This window comes from Parasteatoda tepidariorum, chromosome 10 (genome assembly GCF_982258835.1).
Source record: "Parasteatoda tepidariorum strain Cologne lab strain chromosome 10, Ptep-v5.0, whole genome shotgun sequence".
NCBI classification, from domain to species: domain Eukaryota; kingdom Metazoa; phylum Arthropoda; class Arachnida; order Araneae; family Theridiidae; genus Parasteatoda; species Parasteatoda tepidariorum.
Genome location: NC_141764.1, coordinates 18,730,852 through 18,753,153, shown reverse-complemented (window position 1 = coordinate 18,753,153; position 22,302 = coordinate 18,730,852). Strand labels below are relative to the sequence as shown.

At 28.3% G+C, this 22,302-nt stretch overlaps 2 protein-coding genes across 2 annotated transcripts; one reads left to right on the top strand and one right to left on the bottom strand.

Annotated features, from left to right (window-relative positions):
* Positions 1–2,562: 2,562 nt before the first annotated feature.
* LOC107440255 (uncharacterized) lies at positions 2,563–8,404 on the bottom strand. The gene is made up of 2 exons (XM_016053132.4): positions 7,399–8,404; positions 2,563–3,059 (listed from the first exon to the last, which is right to left on the bottom strand). Exons 1-2 carry the CDS (start codon positions 8,169–8,171, stop codon positions 2,636–2,638), a joined length of 1,197 nt encoding a protein of 398 aa, XP_015908618.3. The 5' UTR covers positions 8,172–8,404; the 3' UTR covers positions 2,563–2,635.
* A 7,316-nt stretch (positions 8,405–15,720) lies between these two features.
* LOC122272482 (uncharacterized) lies at positions 15,721–21,954 on the top strand. Its single transcript, XM_087153866.1, has 2 exons — positions 15,721–16,210; positions 21,411–21,954. The coding sequence occupies exons 1-2, from the start codon at positions 15,861–15,863 to the stop codon at positions 21,856–21,858; spliced, it is 798 nt and encodes a 265-aa protein (XP_087009992.1). The 5' UTR covers positions 15,721–15,860; the 3' UTR covers positions 21,859–21,954.
* The last annotated feature ends 348 nt before the right edge of the window (positions 21,955–22,302 follow it).

Genomic DNA, 22,302 nt, shown 5'->3' with positions numbered 1-22,302 from the left:
CCACACAGCTTTTAAAATCCAATGTTGTTTATTACAACAACTGAATCTCGAAATGAAAACAAGCGTTTAGTAACCCCTTTTCGAAGAGTTAGATTTGCTTGATTTCACCATCGATCTTTTTTTCCCCGGAGGAATTAATTAGTGTGTTACCTAGAAAGGAAATAATTAGTGTGTCATCTTTCTAAAAAATGCCAGAATATCGTCCATAATATAGGAATAAAAAAAATATCACATATTCAGTTCAAATTTTTTTTTTATTTGTTCCAAATTTTTCTATTTATTTATTCAATTTAATTTTTTTGAAGTTAACATTATTATTACTTTAAGTTAGTAAAATATGTATCTTTGTTATATTTAAATATCTTGCAAAAAGATATTAGTATTAAAGAGGTATGTCGTAGAAAACCCGAAAAAATTTTGTTACAAGCCTGCCAGGATGAAGAGGTTCTCGTATTGATCTTGACTAGATCATTCACTAATTTTTCACGTGGGTCAGTTATCATAGATCTATCAATGGAAAAAAGAAAAAATTTTTAATAAAGAAAATGTTTAAAAATATTTTTTGAGTGCTTGAAAGTATTTTTTTTAAAAAAAGAATTTGGTTACGCTACCTGTAAAAAGTTTTACTGTTAATATTCTATATTTAATCATTGAATCTTATTATTATTAGTAATCCATCGAATTCTTTGTACATTTTTTACACACCATCGCAACTTAAGGTTCCAAAAACTGATTTGACTATATTATTTTACTTATAGAGTCATATTTTATATACATTAAAGTGTACAATACTACCCTGTTCGTGTGCAAAAAATCACTGTTATCTATAATTTCTATAGAAGCGATACTCTGTGTTATAAAATGTGCAAATAAAACCTTCTTATAAAATTTTATTTCCTACAAAATGTTATAACTAACATATCTTCTACGAAAAGAAGATTTCATTGTTTGTGTAGCAAAAATGTAGTCTAAAGTTTTAAAAATTTCCGCAGGGGTAGCAGCAAAGTTTTTTCAAAATTTTAGGGTCATTTTAGGAACTTTTTTCAACAAATTTTAGGAAAATTTTTGGGGTAATATATGATTTTGCTAGGATAAAAACAGATCACACAGTAGTTTATTACATAACAGAAGATTATTCTTATTCATTCATACATATCATAAATAGCCATAAAATAGCAAGCCATAAAATAAAGCTCTGAAATTTATTAAGTCAAGAATGAAATCTCTAAAGTGTAAAAATGAAATTTCAACTTTACATATTACGTATCAAAAATTAAGTGCATAATTCAGGAACAGACAAAAGTGAGAATAAATCAAGAGAAAAAATAAATTAACACCAACTTGGAAAAATTAAATATACTTTATTAAATCTAAAACAATTCGTAAATTAAAATGCAACGTCAAATAAAAAATTAAGGAATATTTGAATAAAATTTTATGAACTTAAAATTATTAGAATCGATATATATATTAAAAAAATTCACAATTTCATTTCTTTCCTATTCTTATCAGATTTTGTATACAGAAAATGATTTAATCATTTATAAAGTAAAAATATACCATATAAAAACTGTATCAACTTAAATATTAACAAAAATAATACTGTCTTAAATTGTATATACTTTAAACAATTTATATTCTCATATCTCTGATACTTATATGTACTATTAAAGTACACAGAGAAGTTTCCAAAATTTAATATCAGATAAAATTGAAGGAAATCATGACAAAAATATTGCTAACTAAAGTTACATATACTGTAAACAATTTCCTTTCTCATCCTCTGAGATGTTTATATAAACAATAAAAGTATTAAAAAAAAAAATAGTTCGAAAAATCAGAACAAATAATCTGCATACCTTTAATTAAAATTATTACCATAAATTAAAATTCTATTTCGATTCTATAGTAATTTTTAAAAAAAGGGACCCTCCTCTCTAAAATAGAATACTTTTTTATTTGATTTTTATTTAATTTTTACCTTCTTAATCAAAACTTTATTATTACCCTTTACCTTACCTTATTAAGAAAAACTATTGTGTGATATTATTAGATTTCAAATCAGCAATTTATATTAGAAGTTAGAGAAAAACAAATTAATTATGATCATTTTGCTAATATATTTTTGATATGATTTGTGAGATTCTTTTACTGCCCTCAATAGTGTTGTGGTGATCTTCAACACTCCTCCATAATTTCAAATGGTATCTTTGATTAGTCTAAGAGACATAATAGTATTCTCATGGTGACTCACATTAAGCATTGCTTTATTTACAGAAAAGCATCTCTCAGGATCAGAATTCCCATGTGACCAAATTAAAAGTTTTAATTAATGTAGTTAAATTCTTATATTTTAGATTACTGCTTTTTTATTTATATTTAGCCTATAACTCTAATTTTTTAGGAACACCAACAAACTTTTATCAGATTTTTAGGAATTTTAGGGTTTGCACATAGTTTTAGGAATTTTATAAATTTTAGGGGGAATGCTACCCCTGTTTCCGAGGAAAAATTGGAAAAGTTTATCTTTGGTGTTGAGTCGAAACAATGTAAAATTAACAATTGCAGCTTATTATAGTTAAATTTATTCATCGAAATTACACAGCTTCTTCAACTGTGCACTGGTAAAAAACTTTCAATGTTCCAAAAGAATATAATCTTTTAGAATCTTCGGAAAATCAAGCTGGTCGACACCACATGGAAGCTGAAGGCATGCCGCCAGTTGCCGACGAACGGAACACCTTGAAAGATGGGCCAGAGATCTTGGTCCTCTGAGTGAGATGGCGTTTTCTAGCACATGGTTTACATACCAATCCCATGCTGCAGTTAAGATACTTAGACCACGCTCATCATATACTGTGAAACTCTTTTTAAACTCCTCCTGAAGCAGGAATGGTTCTGTTATACTATTCCACAATAACTTCAGTGAGTAGGGTCCTGTAGTTGAATCCACGTCAGACTTTGGTATAAAAAACAAACGCAGAGTTTGCAGTGCGCGGAATGTTGTAGAGTTGTATTCATAGTCACTGTTCACTGTTAATATCACAGACACACTGACACTTGAAAAAAATATAATTTAAAATTACTAAAATGTAAGGGTAGGTGCAATATAATGATAAGCCACAGTTGCCCAAAATCGACATTTTCACATCAAACAGTTCATTAGCATAATTTCTAGATAAATACTTTACAAATTTCTAGAACTTCCACCTGATAACAGTACAATTTGAAAGTGTGGCTTATCATTATTTTATTTTATTTCCAGCTTAAGTGCAAAGATAAATATAATTAATGAAAAGAAAATAATTAATAACAAAATACCTTGTAGTATTTATTCATAAATCCTGATTTGCTGTAAAGTATTTTAATTTCTAACCGTCGTTTCACAGCCGACGCAAATTTGAGTTTACGTCTACCAATGTTCAACCCCGTAACCTTGTAATTTTGAACCCAATCCAGAAGACTAGGGAATTCCTGGATGATTACCCCCAGATGTATTGATTTGTTTTGTTAACTTGGAGGACTTTGTGACTCCAACAGAATTTAGCGCGCACCAGTCATCATTTAATACACGGAAATTCATCGGTCTGTTGGATTTGAACTTCCGTTCACGCGTACGCAACTTCAACGCCTGCCCGGCCTGCTTTATAAAATATTCCTTGCTCAATTCAACCTTAATCTTACAATTTGAGAGCTGAAACAAAACTAATTTCTTCCGCCTTTTTTTTGGAAAAAAGAATTAATGCTACGTCTCATTTTATAAGTTATCTAGTTTGACAATTACCGCTTTAGGTTCCAAATAAAAGCATTTTCAAAGTCATAACTCGTTATTATAATTATTGTTTAGTCATTTTTTATATAACTTTATGTCTGTTACTTTTATTATGTCAGAACGTGGTTAAAATTTTAAATCGCATTGAAAAGGAGAATGGGAGGTCGTTGAAATATAGTGTAAACATCTAATGGTGGAGGGGTTTTATTATTTGCTAATTTTTCCCTGCAAATTTGGAGGATTGGTAAAAGTAATGTTTATGATACACTTGTAAATCCTCTTGTATCCAATTATCTTTCTTCAAAAATCGAAATAAAAAATGTAACAAGAAATTAAAAATTATCCTGATATATTCAAAGAAGACTCCTTGGTCTCTTTTCCACAAGTGACGCAGTTTTCACAAGTTTTAAAATAATTTTTACCCAAATTAATGAAAATTTCAACCAAGGAAAAAAAAAAGATGTTCTTTTTTCTTCTAAAATCCGCGAATTTCTCTATATGTTTCGATTAGAGCTAAAATTTCTTACAATTAGAATTTTTTTCATTTTTATTTAACAGAATTTTTAACATTCCTGTAAAGCCTCAAATTAAACATGTAAAATTGATTGGACATTTAGGAGTGTGAATCCTTAGAAAAATTACAGAAAAAAAGTCCAGTGATAAGAGATAAACCCAATCTTGTCGATTAAGGTTTTAAGAAAAAATTGTTATACAAGCTATTGTACTGAGAATCCCCATAGCCATCGCAGCTCTATATTACATATTTGACTCTGGGCCAAGGGCTTTTTTGTGAAGGAATTATTGTATTTTATCAAATAATTTAAAAGATAAGACGTGAATCTGGTCATATTAGGGTCCGATATGTTGGGAAAAAAAAGTAAATTTCAAAAAAAAAAGAAAAAAAAAAAAAGAGCGTTTTCTATAGTCCAAAAAAGTATATTCCGTCACGGTTAAAATTATAAAACCTATTTTAAAAACTGTTATACATATTTCTAAAAACTTTTAATTATCAAATCATTTTATAGAAGGAAAATCCGACCAGCAGTTCTAAAAGTGCTCCTTTTTCTTTTTTTGTTATAAATTTTACTAAATTCTCTAGAGCAGCAGCTTTTAATTTTTTCCCCCCTAAATGATTAAACTTCCCTTGGTGGAACACGGATTTTTAAAGAAAGATAATTAGGATATGTGATTTTGTGAAATAGTAATAAATTTTTTTTTCATTCTTTCATCTATACCAGTCTTAAAGTTAGACTTTATGCTAGGCAGCCGAATTTGAAAGTCTGCAGCAACTCTTATAGTATATTACTTCTTGTCGCATGCATAAATCAAATTGAATAAATTAACCAAATTACGGTATTTGAAGAAGATATATTTTAAAATGTCAAAGTTATCAGAGAAAAATAATTAGTAATTCTTAAATATGGTAACTTTATTTTAAACTTTAAAGTTCGATGAGAATTGCTGATATAAATGCATATCTTTTTAGTTATTTATTCAGTATATTGTTAATAGAAAAACACATAATGATAAATTTTAAAATTTTGTATTTTTTTTTTTTTGAGGAATTATTTAATTTAAATGATTTAAGAATAATGACCAAATTAATAAAATTAATTAATTATTGGTTGACTGCAAACTTAATACAGGTTTTAAAAATTATTTTTAGTTTAAAAAAAAACAGCGCCTTACCCCTGTGAACTTTCCACAAAACACTAGGGTTCCACGAAACACCTTTATGCAGGCTTGAGGCCCACTCTTTTCAATAAACATTTGCGCCTCTGCTTAAGACTGCCGCTTTGATAATCAAATTTAAAGGTTGCGATTTATTGTCAATTAAATTTATTTATTAGTAAATCTACTATTATTATTTTTGATTATTTATATTTTAATAAAGTTCTCTTAAAAATTATTTGTCCGTTCTTCTGCAGCAACCTTTAGTCTATTACTTCTTGTCGCATGCATAAATCAAATTGAATAAATTAACCAAAAAGAAATATTATAAAATGTCACAGTTGCCAGAGAAAAAATAATTAGTAATCCTTAAATGTGTAACTTTATTTTAAAGTTCGCTGAGAATTGCTGATATAAATGCAAATATTTTTAGTAATTTATTCAGTACATTGTTATCAGAAAAAAACTTAATGATACGTTTTAAAATTTTCCATTTCTTTTTTTCTTTTTTTTATTGGGGAATTGTTTAATTTAAATGATTTCATAATAATAACCAAATCAATAAAATAAATTAATTATTGGTTGAAAGAAAACCTATTATACGTTTTAAAAATTATTTCTAGTTTTTTTAAAAAAGTGCCTAACCGCCGTGAACTTTCCACAGAACACCATGGTTCCACGAAACACCTTTATGGTGACTTGCGGCCCATTGTTTACAGTAAACATTTGCGCTTCTGCCTAAGGCTGCCGCTTTGCTAATCTAATTTAAATTTTGCCATTTATTGTCAATTAAATTTATGTATTAGTAAATCTACTATTATTATTATTTGTGATTATTTATATTTCAATAAAGTTCTCTTAAAAATTATTTGTCCGTTTTTTTTTTCTTCACACCCTGTAAGCAAGTGGATTTTTAATGTGAGTCAAACCGGTTTAATGTGAGTTGTTTCACTCCAGTATAATTAAAAATAAATTTTACTTCACATGAATAGTAATAATTGATAGATATTATGCTGATAACTTGCAAAACAAATAAAGCGTAAAAATTTTTAGAAAATAAAAATACTTTCTTTGTTTTTTTTTACTTTATAATTACAATATTTTAAATACATACTGTAATTAAAAAAAAAAAAAAAGTGTGTCTGGTGAATAAAGACATTTTGCGGAAAAATAAAAAACAATTAAGCAGATATTTGGTGATTACGTGGGAGTGGATAACTATAAATTAAGCAGTTTTCTACATTTTGGGGCAATTTGTAGTTGATATATAAAAAAAAGTAAATGGTACTAAAAATTATCGTTAGAATATTTCACAATTTCATATTCTTAACAGTTTGAGATGAAGAATAATAGTTTAACAAACAGAGAATAAATAAATAGAAGAATAATAAAACTTACTAGCTCAATAAATATGTCAAAAAAAAAAAAAAAGTGCCTAACTCACGGAACCCTTGTGACCTTTTCACAGAACACCCGGGTTCCACAAAACACCTTTTGGTGTTTCTAAAGCTTCTTCAACGTGAATGGAGATTAAAGACTTGCGGCCCACTGCTTTCAATAAACATCTGCGCCTCTGATTAAGGCTGCTGCTTTGTTAATCAAATTAAAATTTCGTTACCTATTATCAATTATTTATTAGTAAATCTACTATTATTATTATTTATTACTATTATTATATTTATTATACTACTATTATATTATATTATACTATTATATTATATTTATTATACTATTATGCTGATATTCGGTTATTACGTGGATAACTGTAAATTAAGCAGTTTCCCAGATTTTTGGGCAATTTGTAGGGTTTTTGCACTTGATACAAAAAAAAATGGTAAATGGTACTAAAAATTATCTATAGAATATTTCACAATTACATACTTTCAACAATTTGAGATGAAGAAGAATAGTTTAACAAACAATGAATAATTAAATAGAAAAATAATAATACTTACTTGTACAATGCTGACACCCAATATTCACCACTCTCTATTGATATGCACTCTGACTTTCCAAATTTGATTAATGGAATAAGAAATTCAACTTTTCTATATATAAAACAATTAAATAAATGGTAAGATCTCCTGTCTACTTTTTTCCATAGTAACAATATATGTAGTTTAAGTTCGTTTGCTGCTCTAAATATATCTTCTAACACACAAACCTCATCGTCAGTCAGAAAATCAGACAGGTAATAATATCGATCTGTTCTAAGCAATCTCAAAAGTTCGAGAAATACACTCTGGTGAACGCGAAATTTAGATGAAAGCCTTAAAAGTTTTTTCATTATCACATGAAAAGGACGGATATGTAAAAGATAACGAGCCTCTTTGTAGATTTCAATCGCTTTTATATAAAACTTCAGAGCAGACGATAAATACCGACTGCATTGGTTTTCTGCGTGGAATTCAATCAGAAGGCGGCCACACCACATTAAGCTCTTGTAAGGTGACCTAACACCACGAAAAATTTTTTTCAAAATTTTAGTTGATGAAATATCATTATCACATGTTGGTACCATTATGGTTTCTATTCGAAAAGAATCACTGGAAAATAATCTCAACCCACCAATATTTTCTTCAATATATCTCTCCTCATCTTTAGAAAAAACAGTATCCTCTTTTTCGAGCTCGCAATTGCAAATTATTCCATTTGGGGCATTCTTTTTCAGATGGAAAGCTTTGAAAACAAGTAAGAAATCGCGATAGTCCACACTTGTGGTAGCCATTATATAAATAAAATTCCAAAGGAAAAGAAATGTTAAACACGCTTCGAAATTTCGATTTGGAACTACTTTTACAATTGCTACAAATTGTTACTTCTTTGAAGAAACCACCAGGTGACTGGATACCCGTATTTCAAGTTTTAAGAAAGTCGTTTATTATTATTTGAACCACATGAATGGAAATATAACTTTAGTGTGACATTGACAGTGTGTTCGATTCTCGGAAAAAATCTATTGCCATCAAGATATGAAATGAATGGTCAGCTCTACCCTCCCCCCTTCAAATTACTAGTAAATAAACCTGCCCCAAGATTCCACCACTCACATTACCTCCTGCTGGAGGATTAATTACAGTTTTAATACTGGCACCGTCATTCCTGTCCCAGATTTTAGATGCTCTTAAGGGGTTGCTAAGTTAGATGAGCTATCGTTCACATTTCTGCTGGTATTTTAAATAAAAGTTTTGATAATTTGAAATGTGATGTCTACTTTATCGGGATTAATGATACGATATTACAAGCTAATTTTAGGGAAAGTATCTTCCTGTAAGGTTTAAAAAATTAGCATAAATAAAGAGCATATAAAAATAAAAGTTTATTAAAAATTGAAATAGGATTATAAACAGATTCATAATAAAAATCTGCTTTTTCTTTTCTATTGTGCAGATTTATCTATTAATTTATTCATTAATTTTAAATATTATTAAGAAAAGTTGTTGTTTCTTTTTTTTTTTTGCCAATACAAATGTTTTTAATATAAAATATTCAAAAAAAAAGAAGAAAAAAAAGTAATAAAATATATTTTTCTTTTGCTCTTGATATGGCTCCAAAGAGAGTTTTTGATTCTTTCGTGAATTTATATTTTAATATTCGTGAATATGCATTTCAATTTTCTGCAAAAATATTTTTGGTTCTTCGTTAAACTTTAATACTTTAAATTTTTTTACGATGTTTGGTCATATAAACTTAGAACATAAATTTGACCCTTTTTTATTTTTCAGTTTTTTTTTTCTTTTAAATTTGATCTCAATCAATTTGTATTCTGACACGAAAGTAGTTTATTCACGATTCTCAGAAGAAAAAAAAAATTTAAAACACTTTTCTTCTTTATATTGCATTCGGTAAATATTTTAAGAGACATAGATTTCTTTTATTATAGATATTTTATGGCAATTAAAAATTAAGTACCTGTTTTTCGTCTGTTTTAGGAAACAATATAAAGAAAATCTCGCCGTATTTATTAAAAAGTAGGATTAAAAGCAAATTACAAGTAAAATAAAAAAAAAACAATCTTTACAGATATTTTGTAAATAAAGTACGTATTATAAACACAGTAAGTAAAACAGGCATTTTTTTTAAAAATTTTGAATATTATTGAGAAAGATTTTCTTTTTTTTTGTCTCTCCCTTTGTTAAAATAATTTTTTTAACATGAAATATTCATAAAGTCATATTCCTAAATTAAATGAAATATTTGCTTTTATATATATATATATGTAGCTGCCAGCACATCAGGTTAAGCCGGAAATGTTTTGTTCTCATATTTAAAGCAGTAGCAATACTAATGTTATTCCAATAAACCTTTTAAGTTATTATAATAATTGCAAATGAGTTTGACCACTACTGTATATAAATAATTACTATAAATATATAAGAACATGATAGTTATTGCGATAGAAAACGTCAACCTAATCAAGATATAAATGTATTTTTGAGTAAGATTGTCGGTAACTGTTTTTAACCACTTTAGAAATCCATTCTTGGGAAGAGTGAAAGTTGGCTGGCATTTATAGGCAGTGGCGTACATTGATTTATCTGCGTCCCCTCACAAAAATGATAAATGCGCCCTACCTTAGACTTAACAAAAAAAACTTACATTTATAATATGAGACAAGAACACTATGAAGAGATATTTAGGAATTTATAACCATTCATTTTATGCTAATTTATTTTAATTTAAATTACTTTGATATGAATTACTAGTCGCGATGAAAACGTGAATTCGAAAAGGTACTAAATTGAAATAATGTAAAACAACTGACTGAGTAATAACATTGAAATTTGATTTATCTCAATAATACACGGAAGTAACTCACTATCTTACAACAAAGATATTCAAAGTTTAGTTAAGGGTAATTTTTGCGTATAAAGTAAATATAATACTGACATATTATATTAATATATAAATATCTTATGAAATATGAAAATATTTTTATTGAAATTCCTATGGTAAGATGCACAGTCTTATTGAATGATGGGATGTGTGCCCAGGTATTTAGATATGTTGACCGCAATTCTGATAGTTTTAATGTAAACGTGTTTTAGACGCAGTACTTTTCGTTAATTAACTTAGTGATATATTTGTATTAAATTAAATTAATTTTTTATCCTAATTATTTTCTTTTTCTTCTTCGTTTTATCAATTAACTTAGTAGTTTAATTAAATGAAATTATTTTACACATTAACACTAAAAATTAAAGATAACCAAAGTAATATGTTCTTAAAAAAAATTTTTTTTTTAGTAATATAGATAAATAAATCAAAAAACATAAAGATGGAAAAAAGGGATAATTTTTTTATCACATCGCGTACCACTAGAGTATATTTTAAAATATATATTCTATAATGTTCTTGATTGAAAGTATAAAATTGACATTACTACAAATTAAATATTTTAATTAAGGAGATCGTATGGTGTCTGAAATGATTTAAGATAAAACAAACGCATAACTCAAAATAAGATTCAACATTCAGTTTAGATTAAGTTCAATGTATTTTTAACCTTAGGACATTGATATTTAGTGAATTATAAGAAATTTTACGAACGTTAAATCATAAAATAGGTTTTAAAACTTTGGAAATTCGGAGTGATAACCTCCGAAAAAAGCGATCAGAAAACTACATTGATTTAAATTTGGCGCGTTTAGAAACTTAGATGCGTAACTCAAAATTTCTGATTTCCCTCCCAAAACAAATTATAATAGTTTTTTTTTTACTGTGCTCAGGGGCTACCGTGGGCCGTAGGTTGTACAGCTCTTGTAGTGTAGTATTTCTGGATCAAGCGCCCTAAGCCCTTGTTCGTATTATAGTGCTTTTAGCTTTAACAAAATTAATAAGGGTTGCTTAATTTCTGAAAATTATAAACCGTTGTAACTTACGATTTAATAATGAAATAATATTTTATTTGTTATAACTTACTGTGTATGATTACTATTTTGCTGTTTATAAGCATTTTATTATATTTAGGACCATTTCTATTATTTATAATTACTTATTTCATATTTGCAATTGATAAAATGCTTAACTTATCACAAAAACTTTTAATTTTAAAGTTACAATAAGTATCTAAATTATGTGTAATAAATAAGTTTCAATAAAAAGGTAAAATGCATGAAATAAACTTTAAACTTTTGTTTTGTTAAGTAGCTGTTAATTTAAGTAACAGCATTTTTTAAAGGCTCGTTAGTTTACGTAATCTTGAACTCAAATGAAAAAAAATTTGTATAGCAATAAAAAAAACCTTTTTCCTTTTTTTTCTTTCCTGATTGTCTAGACTTTTTTTTCACTGTTGCAGATTTATACATTTTAAAAAACAATCTTTTCTTCTCTTTTATATCATCTTTTACAATAAATTATAATTTGCAAACACAAGCAGTACAATACGTTTCTTTTTCTTTTTTTATTTAAATTTAATAATTTCTTTCTAGAAAGTTGTAGTTTCAATCGTTGTGCTTTATTGAAATAGATTTGTAGCAAAATTTTCGTGTTTTGTTACTCTCTTACATTGAACCCAACTCAGAAGACAAGGGTGCAAAGTAGTTGCACTTTATTTGTCATTAGAGGATTTAATTTTAGAATTTTTAGTTATACAATTTCAGTGTTGTCGCTCTAGCCATAAGGGTTACTGAGGATTTTTTAAAATAAAAAATTCGCGGTTTTAGTGTTTCCAGATGCAAAAATTTGTAATTAAGCGAATTTTTAGTTACTAAATTGTTTTTATATTTTACGATGTTTTTTCTTTCTTTTTTAAAACCTTATTATTTACCATTGTGCATGTAAAATGAATTATGAGAATGTCACTCGGAAAAACTTTTTTTTTCATTTGTTGCATAAATTTGCAAAAGACTTTTTTAATTGGAGTTAATCGCATCAGATAAGGATAATCTAAATTAATAATACAATATTATTTGAATAAAATCAATAAACGCAAGTATAATAATAGCTAATGAATACAACAAAATACCTTTAGAAATACTTAGCCAATATTTAAAAAAGAATTTCACTACAGAGAGAAAAAATTATGCAAAAGTTTTGTTTTTTTCCTTCATAAATTTTTAATTTATCATTTTACTAACAATATGTATTTTTCAAATGTCAAACAACAGTTTAAGAAATAACTGAAAAGTTTTTTTAGTCAAGTATTTTCTTAATGAAATTTTTAACAATATTTTTTTAAAAATAATGTGATTTTAGAAATTTTTTAATATTAATCTTAATGATATTTATTCCTAAAATATAACAAAAGTTTAAAGAAGAAAAGAAAAAATAATCAAGCATGTGTCGATATTACAGTTCAGAGGTTTCCAACTTACATGAGGTAGGGGGCCTCTATTAAAAACACCAGTCAAATGGCTAGCAGCAACTTTCTCAAAATTGTATATAGGACTCTTTTATGTTTGAAGCAACATTAAGTATTACTGTAAGATTCTTTTAAAGTGCATAACAAAGGTATTAAATTACAAATCAGAATACGAAGCAGATTTTTACCTGAGAAATAAATTTTTTTGCACCGTTGGCATTTTTTCTATTTCAATTCAATTTTAGTGACTTTTTTGTATTAATACTTTCAGAACACAAAAAAATACTGAATTACTGATATACCTTCCTTTAAAACGAAGTCCATAAAAAGTTAATTTCAGTTATAACATGAAAAATACCTAGTGCATAGCTTCATTAAAATACTTAGTAAGCTAATTAGGGTTTTATAACAATATTTTTAAACAGCGTATCTGCTTAAATAATAACATTTTCTCACAACTTATGAAAAAGTTCAATGCGAATAAAGTAAAACTTTTAACGGTATTGGCAATTTAGTATTTTTCTGCAATTTTTAAAAATGAATTTGAAAAAGGAATGAAAAAAATTTTAAAATTCGTTTTCCTTACAAGCCAAAAATGGTTCAATTATAATTAAATTTAATAATTATAAAAAATTACTTTTAAACAAATATTTTTTTTATTTTTTAAATGCGTGCTAATATTTTATGATTCTCTTAAATAGTTCTGAAAATATTGTGATATAATCAAAATGAAAAATTAACAAGAGAATAGAAAAAATGTGCATATCTAGAGGAAAGCATATTTTCATAATTTATAAAACGATTTCATAATTTATATATCTTGTGAGGCGTTTAAATTTAATTCTTTAACAATTTTGTTTAAAATAAAGCTTTTTAGTATTTGGCACGTGTAGCATGAAAAAATGTGTGCCTTACTAATTCTTTGAAGCTAATCTTAATTTATTGAATTTAAATTGCAAGTAATGGTTTTTAAGGTTAATATTTTTAATAAATTTTTGTAAGCTCAATCGATATTGAAGTAGATAATTTTTATTAGAGTTGAAACAGCACTCCTTTTACTCATTAAATTATAATTATTAATTTATTCAATCGCTTATCTAATTTTTTTCATTGATAAATAAATAGTTTAAGACTTTTATTTCTAAATTTTTATGTAACAGCACAGAAGGTATACCGTATTCTATTTGTCTTCTTTGAAAGATATATTTATGATATTCTTCTTATTGAATAATTAAAAATTAATACTTAGTATTATTCCTTAGAACTTTCAATTATTATAAAAGATAACTGTTCGAGTAGTTGTGTGTACATATAAAAAATCAGCCAGTGAATAATGTAAGGCTCCCTAGTAAGTACTTAACCCAGGGTTACCCCCTTAAAAGAAACAAATACTTTTCGAGAAAAAATTATTCAAAAATCAATCACAAGAATTATTTCCTTCCCATTAGAATTTATATTCTGCTACAAATGTAAATTTTCACTTTAAAAAAAATTTTTTTTTTTCAAATTGACTCTTTAGTTTTCGATCTAAAACATTATATCAAGAAAGGTCCATTCACTCATTAGTTCATGTTAAGCCCCTTACACAAAAGGAGAAGTGATAATTCAATGACGGACTGAAAAAATGAATGTAATGCGGAACAAAAATTAAGAAAATAATACAGTGTTCCCTCGCCACTTCACGCTTCATGTTTTGCGGCTTCAGTGCTCCGCGGGTTTTTCCAAAATATTCATCAAAAACTAAAAATGAAAAAATACAACCATGTCGGCAGCGACATTGCGTAAAGAAGCGTTGTTTCATGTTGATGCGCGAGAGAGAAGGATCCCAGCATGTCAAACAAAGAGATGAGTTGACTCAGAGTACATATACTACGGGCTCTCATAAAGGCCAGGCTTCAAGGCTCACAAAGACCGTGTGACTGTCATCACAGCTGGCAATGCTGCAGGTTTTATGATTAAGGCAGGCCTTATTTATAAAGTCAAAAATCCACGGGCATTCAAAAACAAAAATACAATTCTGTTGCTCGTGTTCTGGATGCATAACTCCAAGGGCTGGATGACGAAACCTCTCACCCTTGAATGATTCCTCCACTGCTTCATTCACTCCAGCTGTATCTGGCTGAAGAGGGCCATCCCCCTTAAGGTCCTTCTCCTGATGCACTGTGCAGGAGGCCATGCAACAGACCTGCAATATAATGGTGTGCAGGTAGAGTTTCTGCCCACGAACACTACACCTCTTATTCAGCCGATGGATCAAGGGGTGTCTTTAAAGCACTCTACACTCGATTTTGTAATTAATCTTATTAATTAGTACAGACATGTTTAAGTAATTATTTATACTGTTGTAATTTTTGTCTTAAGTGTGTAAATACTGTTTACATATTTAAAACTTTCGTGCATACACGAAAATTCCTATTGGCAAATCCTACTTCGCGGTTTTTCAGCTTTCAGAAGGTTCTGGTTCCCATTAACAGCGAAAAACGAGGGATCGCTGTAAAGAAAATATTTACTAATACAACATTTCAAAACTAGGACTTAAGAAATATTTTTTTTTCATTATTAAAGGTAAATTGAAATATTAGAATTTATGAGAGTCTTAAATTTTTCAATATCATTAAAAAGCAGGGGGAAAAAAATATAATAAACAGTAAAATTCGTTTATTAGTCACCAAAAGTTCTTAACTTCCCTTCTTGGGAAACATGCAATTTTGTTAACACCTGTTGCTCCTTAATTATTTTGAATGGAGTTAAAGGGGACGACTTTCCCCCTTCCTGTCTCTTCATTATGGGTTAAAAAACGCCATTCTGAAAAGTCTCCTAATGAAAGGCCACATTTTCTACAATACTGTAGGAATTATAAGGTTAATAGGCCCACCATGAATCGTCTGGCCATTCTCAGAATCGTCAAGTAAGACCACACACAGCCATTCATAGATAAGCCATTCTATAGCCTATACGAGAGATAAAATCCAGGAGTACGATAAAGGCGTGACGTGAATCGAGTTAAATCAGGTCCTCACAGGTTACTTCTTATACACTAACTCTAAAATTTATTTAAAGTTCGTGTCCTTCTGTCTCGTTAAGACGTACATTCCGAGTTGGAAGTGGTAAAATATGGAATGTTTCACACCAGAAGAATCCGAATTCTTGAAAATTGCTTATTTGAAAGTAACACCGAATGATAAACCTTTAGATGAATTTTTTCTTTATGATATTTATGAGGAAAGTATAGTTTTGGACTACCCCGATAAGCTTAAAGAACTTCTTGAACTTGCGAATGGAATGAAATTGGACTTTCTACAGTTATTCAAAAATAAGCCGCACATGAATGCTGATCTATCTCACAATTCTTTGATACGCAATCCCAGAATTTACATACTGATTACTGACTTTGGTGGATTGAACGAATATAACAGTCGCTTGTGTGGATCATATTTACTTGGGGCTGCAGACCAACAGTTAATGTAAGTTTTCTTTAGCATTATGAATTAGTAACTTATTTTTATTGCAATTTAGTACTTTTATTTACTTTGATTCTTGATAACTTTTGATTTAATGATTAGTTACATAGATTGTTCTTTAAAATACTAATATATATAACTATATATTTATAATATATCTACTAAGATTTCTAATATAACAATTAACAGTTTATTTAAAAGTTGATCCATTGATTTATACGAAAAATTCAAATAAAATACTTGAAGAAGTGTTTTTTTTATTACTATATCACAAGATGATAGTTTAACTCTATTATTAGTAATTTTTAAAGAGACAGGGGTCTTACTCCTTCAATAAAAAAGTTCTTTTTCGTAAGCTTCCAATTAAATTTTATATATTAATTTATATATATATAGATAGATAGATAGTAAGAAATTAGAACAACAAAAAATGCACTTCCACTAAATAAACTTACACTTTTTCTGACAAACTAAGCTTCTTTTCCCTCAAAATATTGGAGGTTAATTACAAAAAAGGGTCCCTATAGTTTAAACAACAGAGTGGTCAGACGCTTGGGATTCATAAATATAACTACACTTTTTCACGTCGGATATTATCGAAAAGTTAATTTTCAGTTCTCAAGAACTATTTGATTAATTTCTTTCAAATTTTATATTTTGTTTTTCGAATTGTGTAATTTAAAATAATGCATATATTTCTATACATTTTAATCCAAAAAAGAAAATTAAGTACCAATAAGAAATTATAAATAATTACATGCAATCATTTTTATTTTTCGAAGAATTATACAAACTTTACAGGCAATCCGTTGCATAACACTTGCAAATAAAAGTTCAAAATAAAAGTAAGTTCTTTTCTTTTAAAAAAATAAGTTCTTCTTTTAAGTAGCAAAAACCGCAAAAAAAAAACAAACAAAAAAAAAATTGATCAAAAGCCGAAATTTTTCACTGCTTTCCAGACAAAATTATAGGACTGCTATTTCCTTTGTATTGGAACAACTATATTTTCCACCACTGCCTCTAATAAAAAGGTTAGGGTTATGAAAGTTTAACTGAGTTAACTTTTCTCAAGTTTATACAATTCTTTTTCTGAAGCCTACAGGAGCCCTCCTATATACAAATCCTAATAGTTATTTGTTTTGTTAATAACAATTTGCTTCATTATACCAATAGTTATGCCTCCTGCTCGCTGCCAATCACCAATCCCGATGATTGCTTTGCAATAAATGTTGTTTCCTATCACTAAATAGTTTTTTTCTAAGAAAGTTGAAATTATTCACTTGAAATATATGTGCCAGAAAGAATTCTGATTGCTTACGCTTGTGACCCCCCACTTGCGATTTCCCACATTCATTTCTTTACACTAGATGCTTTTTTTGAGTCAAATTCGATTGGTAAATAGATCTTGTGAAATTTTACTTCCAATATTTTATTATTCAAATCTATTAATAAACATGAATATTTTTTCGTAATCATAACATTTAATATTGAGGGTATATTGCTTCAGCAAATTTTGTGAGTTTACAATTGTATTTCCGCTTATAATGTTTCCACTTGCCAAACAGGCTGATGTATTGAAAAAAAAAAATGTCGCGCTCTTATATCGTTGTGTGTGATTGCTAAGTTCTTAATATTGTTAGGTTACAAATAGTAACTATAGTAATACAAATAGTAATAGATAATAATGTTGGTGTAAGGTAATATCCAAAATAATAATAAATGTGGAAATTTTTGTTGGAAATGTGTATCTTACTATGTGATTTCCCGACTTGTAAAAATTTTGCCAGAGTAAAATAAACACTTCGGCACCATCATTATTTTCATATATAGGTTGAAATCCTGATATGTGTTTTCTGTTCTAATGTATAAATCTCTTTGTTAGAACTTTCTTTAAAGTTTCTTTAACTTAGATTTAAAATTAACGGTGAACATAGATAAGGATCTAAACCAAATTTCCTTTGACTCTAAGTTATTGAAGAAAGATTAAATAAAGTTTTTTAAGACTGAAAATAAAATAAACAACGCGAGAATCAGCAGTCGTAAGCATGGAAAATTAAACAATACCTATGGATGACTTAGGAGGACACTACCTGGCCAAATTATTAGATGCACTATAAGCTGTAAAATCTTAATTATCAGGTGATACAATACAGCTTTATTGTTTTTACTCAGCTTTTAGCCAGTTTGCACTTGCTTACGTTCATGCATCGATTGTTTAACATTGCAATGCAATGCGTTAGGAACAAATACAAATAGGAAGTATATAAAAAGTCTCTTGAATAAAAACACATTACAAGTATTTTTAAATATAAAAGTATTGCATTTAAACTTGTGCAACAAACGCAATTATTAAAAAACTATAGTGTGTCTAATAATTTAGTCTAATTATTATGGTAACTATTATGGAAATTCTGGTTCAAACTCTATTTCAAAAAATTCTTCAAGGTGAGTAGGTTTTAGTGTTGTCATTTTCCGGGCTTCTTGAAATCATTAATAACATAAACTACATAGATTTGTCTGAGTTATTTTAAGAAATCCTGTTGTTTTCTGCAGAATATAAACGTCTTAGGCCAAAATACAAAATTTATGTAAAGTTATATGGTATAAAATTGTGAATTTGTCATTATCCTGGCTGTCATTTTCCTGACTTATGAATGCCAGGACATTGAAGTGTTACCAGAATTTTTTTTTTTTTTAAACTGCTAATACTGTAAGGAGGGAAAGTAAATATTAACCTAATACTAAGTTTATGTATGAGTATGATCGTAATATTCTTGGATGTAATCAAAGTTATTATTTATTTAATGATTAGTTATTATACACAATTTTATTCTGTACATATCAACAACAAAATTTTTTTTGTTTCTTTTTACAGTGGATAAAAAGAATTAATTTAAGCAATTTATGGTCCATCTAACATAAAGCTTAAGTTGAGTTACTTACTATTAACTTAAAATGACTGTTTTTTAAACTTATAAGCTAATATGTCATTTTCCTGGCATTTAAGATTTGAATTTCTATTTTTTTTTTCCTGATTAAATATCAATAAACTACACTGGTGTCTGTAAGATATTAATAAGTGTAACTAAAGAAGTATACAAAAAAAAAAGTTAGGTTATTTTGAAGATTTTAAATTTAAAGAAATTCCGAATTGTCATGTTTAAAAAAAATCACCCATATATATATATATATATACAGTCGAACCCCGCTATAGTGAACCGTCTGCGGACTCAGTAATGTGTCCACTATAACCGATGGTTCACTATATCCAAATTTTTTGAAGAATACTTTTTGCATAAGACAGTTGAATGATTGAAAATTGGCTTTGCAACTTTGCATAAGTTATTTAAAAAATTATTAACTAATTAACAGATAATAAAGTAAAAATTGATGGAAAAAGTAATTACGTCGCTAAATATTAGTTTTATTTTCCCTTTTTATGAAAAAAATTTGTGATTTTTGATTGAACACAATTTGACTTTAAATTGAGTTCATCAATTTTCTTATCTACAATGTGCAAAGAATGCAAGATTTTTACAATTTGAACAATATTTCGAACCATCTTAACAAAGCATCTTCTACGTTTTCTCTTTCAGCTCCAAGCAGTTTTTTCGATGAAACCATGTTTTTGTCGTATGCCGCAAGAATTGCTCTTCGATTTTTTCAAATGTTTGAAACTGTAGATTTTGACAAGGAAAATTCCTTACACAGGGTCGATTGATTGGTTCCATCATCAATACGCTTTACAATTTTAACTTTGTCCTCTATCGAAAGCGCTTTTCTCTTTAAGAGAATTTGCTATTTTCACTGCTTTTGAAATAAAAATCTTGTCTCAAATAGATAATGTAAGAATATGAAGAGAGCAGTTGTAGAATGAGTTAAATTGTTCTCCTTCTTGATTGTCAAGGGGTGATTTGTAAAGAATATGGTTTGAACAGATAAGAAAATTCCAAAAATTCAGCAGGTGGCCAAGTTAACTAGTTGTAGAGCAAGCTTGGGGAAAAGAGATATAGCGAGGCTTGTCAGGGAGGGGGGAGTATAAGATAAATGATCTGTTTGACATTTATTACAGTATAGTTAGAAGTGATAAGCATAAAGGAGAGTAATATGTCACATTTTATAGGAATGCATTCATTTCCAGTCCCAACACCTACAAGTTTAAAGATGGAGGACTGAAAAAGATATTTAAAGAAATGAAATTTGAGTCCACTATATCCCAGGTTCACTATAGCGGGGTTCGACTGTATATATATATATATATATATATATATATATATATATATATATATATATATATATATATATATATATATATATATATATATATATATATATATATATATATATATATATATATATATATATATATATATATATATATATATATATATATATATATATATATATATATATATATATATATATATATATATATATATATATATATATATATATATATATATATACATATATATATATGCATATACATATATATATATATATATATATTCAGTGATTCAAGTAGACTTCAGTGATGCCAGTGTTGAATTAATTTTATTTTACACCCACTGATGTACAGCCGATCCAATTTCGAGTTTGAGACTATCTAACTCCGAATGCTTGTGATTTTGAATCAAACTCAGAAGGCAAGGGAACTCTTAGATCAAATACTGAGACGAACTGACGCATTCAGTTAAGACTTTTTCATAAACTAACCCGCATTTGCATAACATTAGGAATAAAACCACGAAGACCGCCCACATTTAGTCTGATGGTAAGAGAATTCTAGCCCATACGTCTACAACTGTGACTGTTTTACGTCAGCACTGTTGTCGGTGTGAGACAGAAACAGAATTCGTATCGATCAGCCATCTTTGGTGTTCGAACACCGGTCAACTCATTAGAAGACGAGAGCTCTATCCCCTGAACCACCATTGCTCAAGTATAATTAATTCCGGTAGTTAAGTACAACTGGTGCTGAGATTATAGGTGTCTAATGTTGAGTAATAGATACAGTGGTAACAGGTTCCTTTTTTGGTCCACCGAAACGGAATAGTACCGAAATCTGCAAAAATCTAAGTTTTCATTAAATGTATACATGCTTCATATTTTAAGAGCTTTTTTTAAAAAAAAGGGTGAAAAGAGGCTGAAGAAAAATAGCATTGTTTTAAATTAGTACTCATTATATTATTTTTTGTTTTAGGATTGATGAAGAAATGAGAGATGAAATACGTGATATATACTGTGTTGGGGAGGTAATCGATGCTTCATTAAGATTTAGATCATACCAACTCTTCTGTCTCTACCTTCACTACAGGTATGGAATAAGTCATCCCCCTTTCTATTACGAACTTGTTTTTCGAATTCTGTGGAGCTCCATTCCGGACCCCTACATCACCATGGAGGAGTTCACCAGAAGCTTTAACTGGGCGAAACCACAGACCTTTCGGAAAGCCATGAAAGCCTGGGACTGGTACTGCAAATTGGTGAGAGATCCTGACAGTCAGGGGAAGTGTCCAAGATCATTGCAGCATCTGTCCAAGTGTATCATTAGACGCCAGCTGAAGGAGTGCTTTCAACTGCCCAAGGGAGTCGAATGGTTGGACATTCCCAAATGTCTGAAGCAATATTTGCTTCTAAGAGACGTTTAAATTGAACTCCAGAACGAAAAAAACATCTCAGAGCAGTTCTTCTGTTGGATCTAAATGTAGAATATAGAAGATCTAATAAAGTTATTATTATCATCATCTCTTATTATTTATGTCTGGTTTCAGTGTTCTTATTTGATAGTTGTAGAATTTGTTCTCAAAATTGAAGAAATGGTCACATTCAATTTTGTTTTTAATTTACCACTGAGAGTTGTTTATTTGAATCAGTCCAAAAATTTTTTTAAATATATTTCTTTGCGATGTTAATAAGTCGTCGTATCTGATTTCCTAAAAACCAAGATTTCACCACCATAAGTTACTAAAGATCTTATTACTCTTTAATAAATTTTATATTGTAATGTGTGGCACAAATAAATAGTCCAGGTTGGAAACTATTATTTATTCAAACTCTTCGTTTCCACAACACAAACAAATACACACACACAC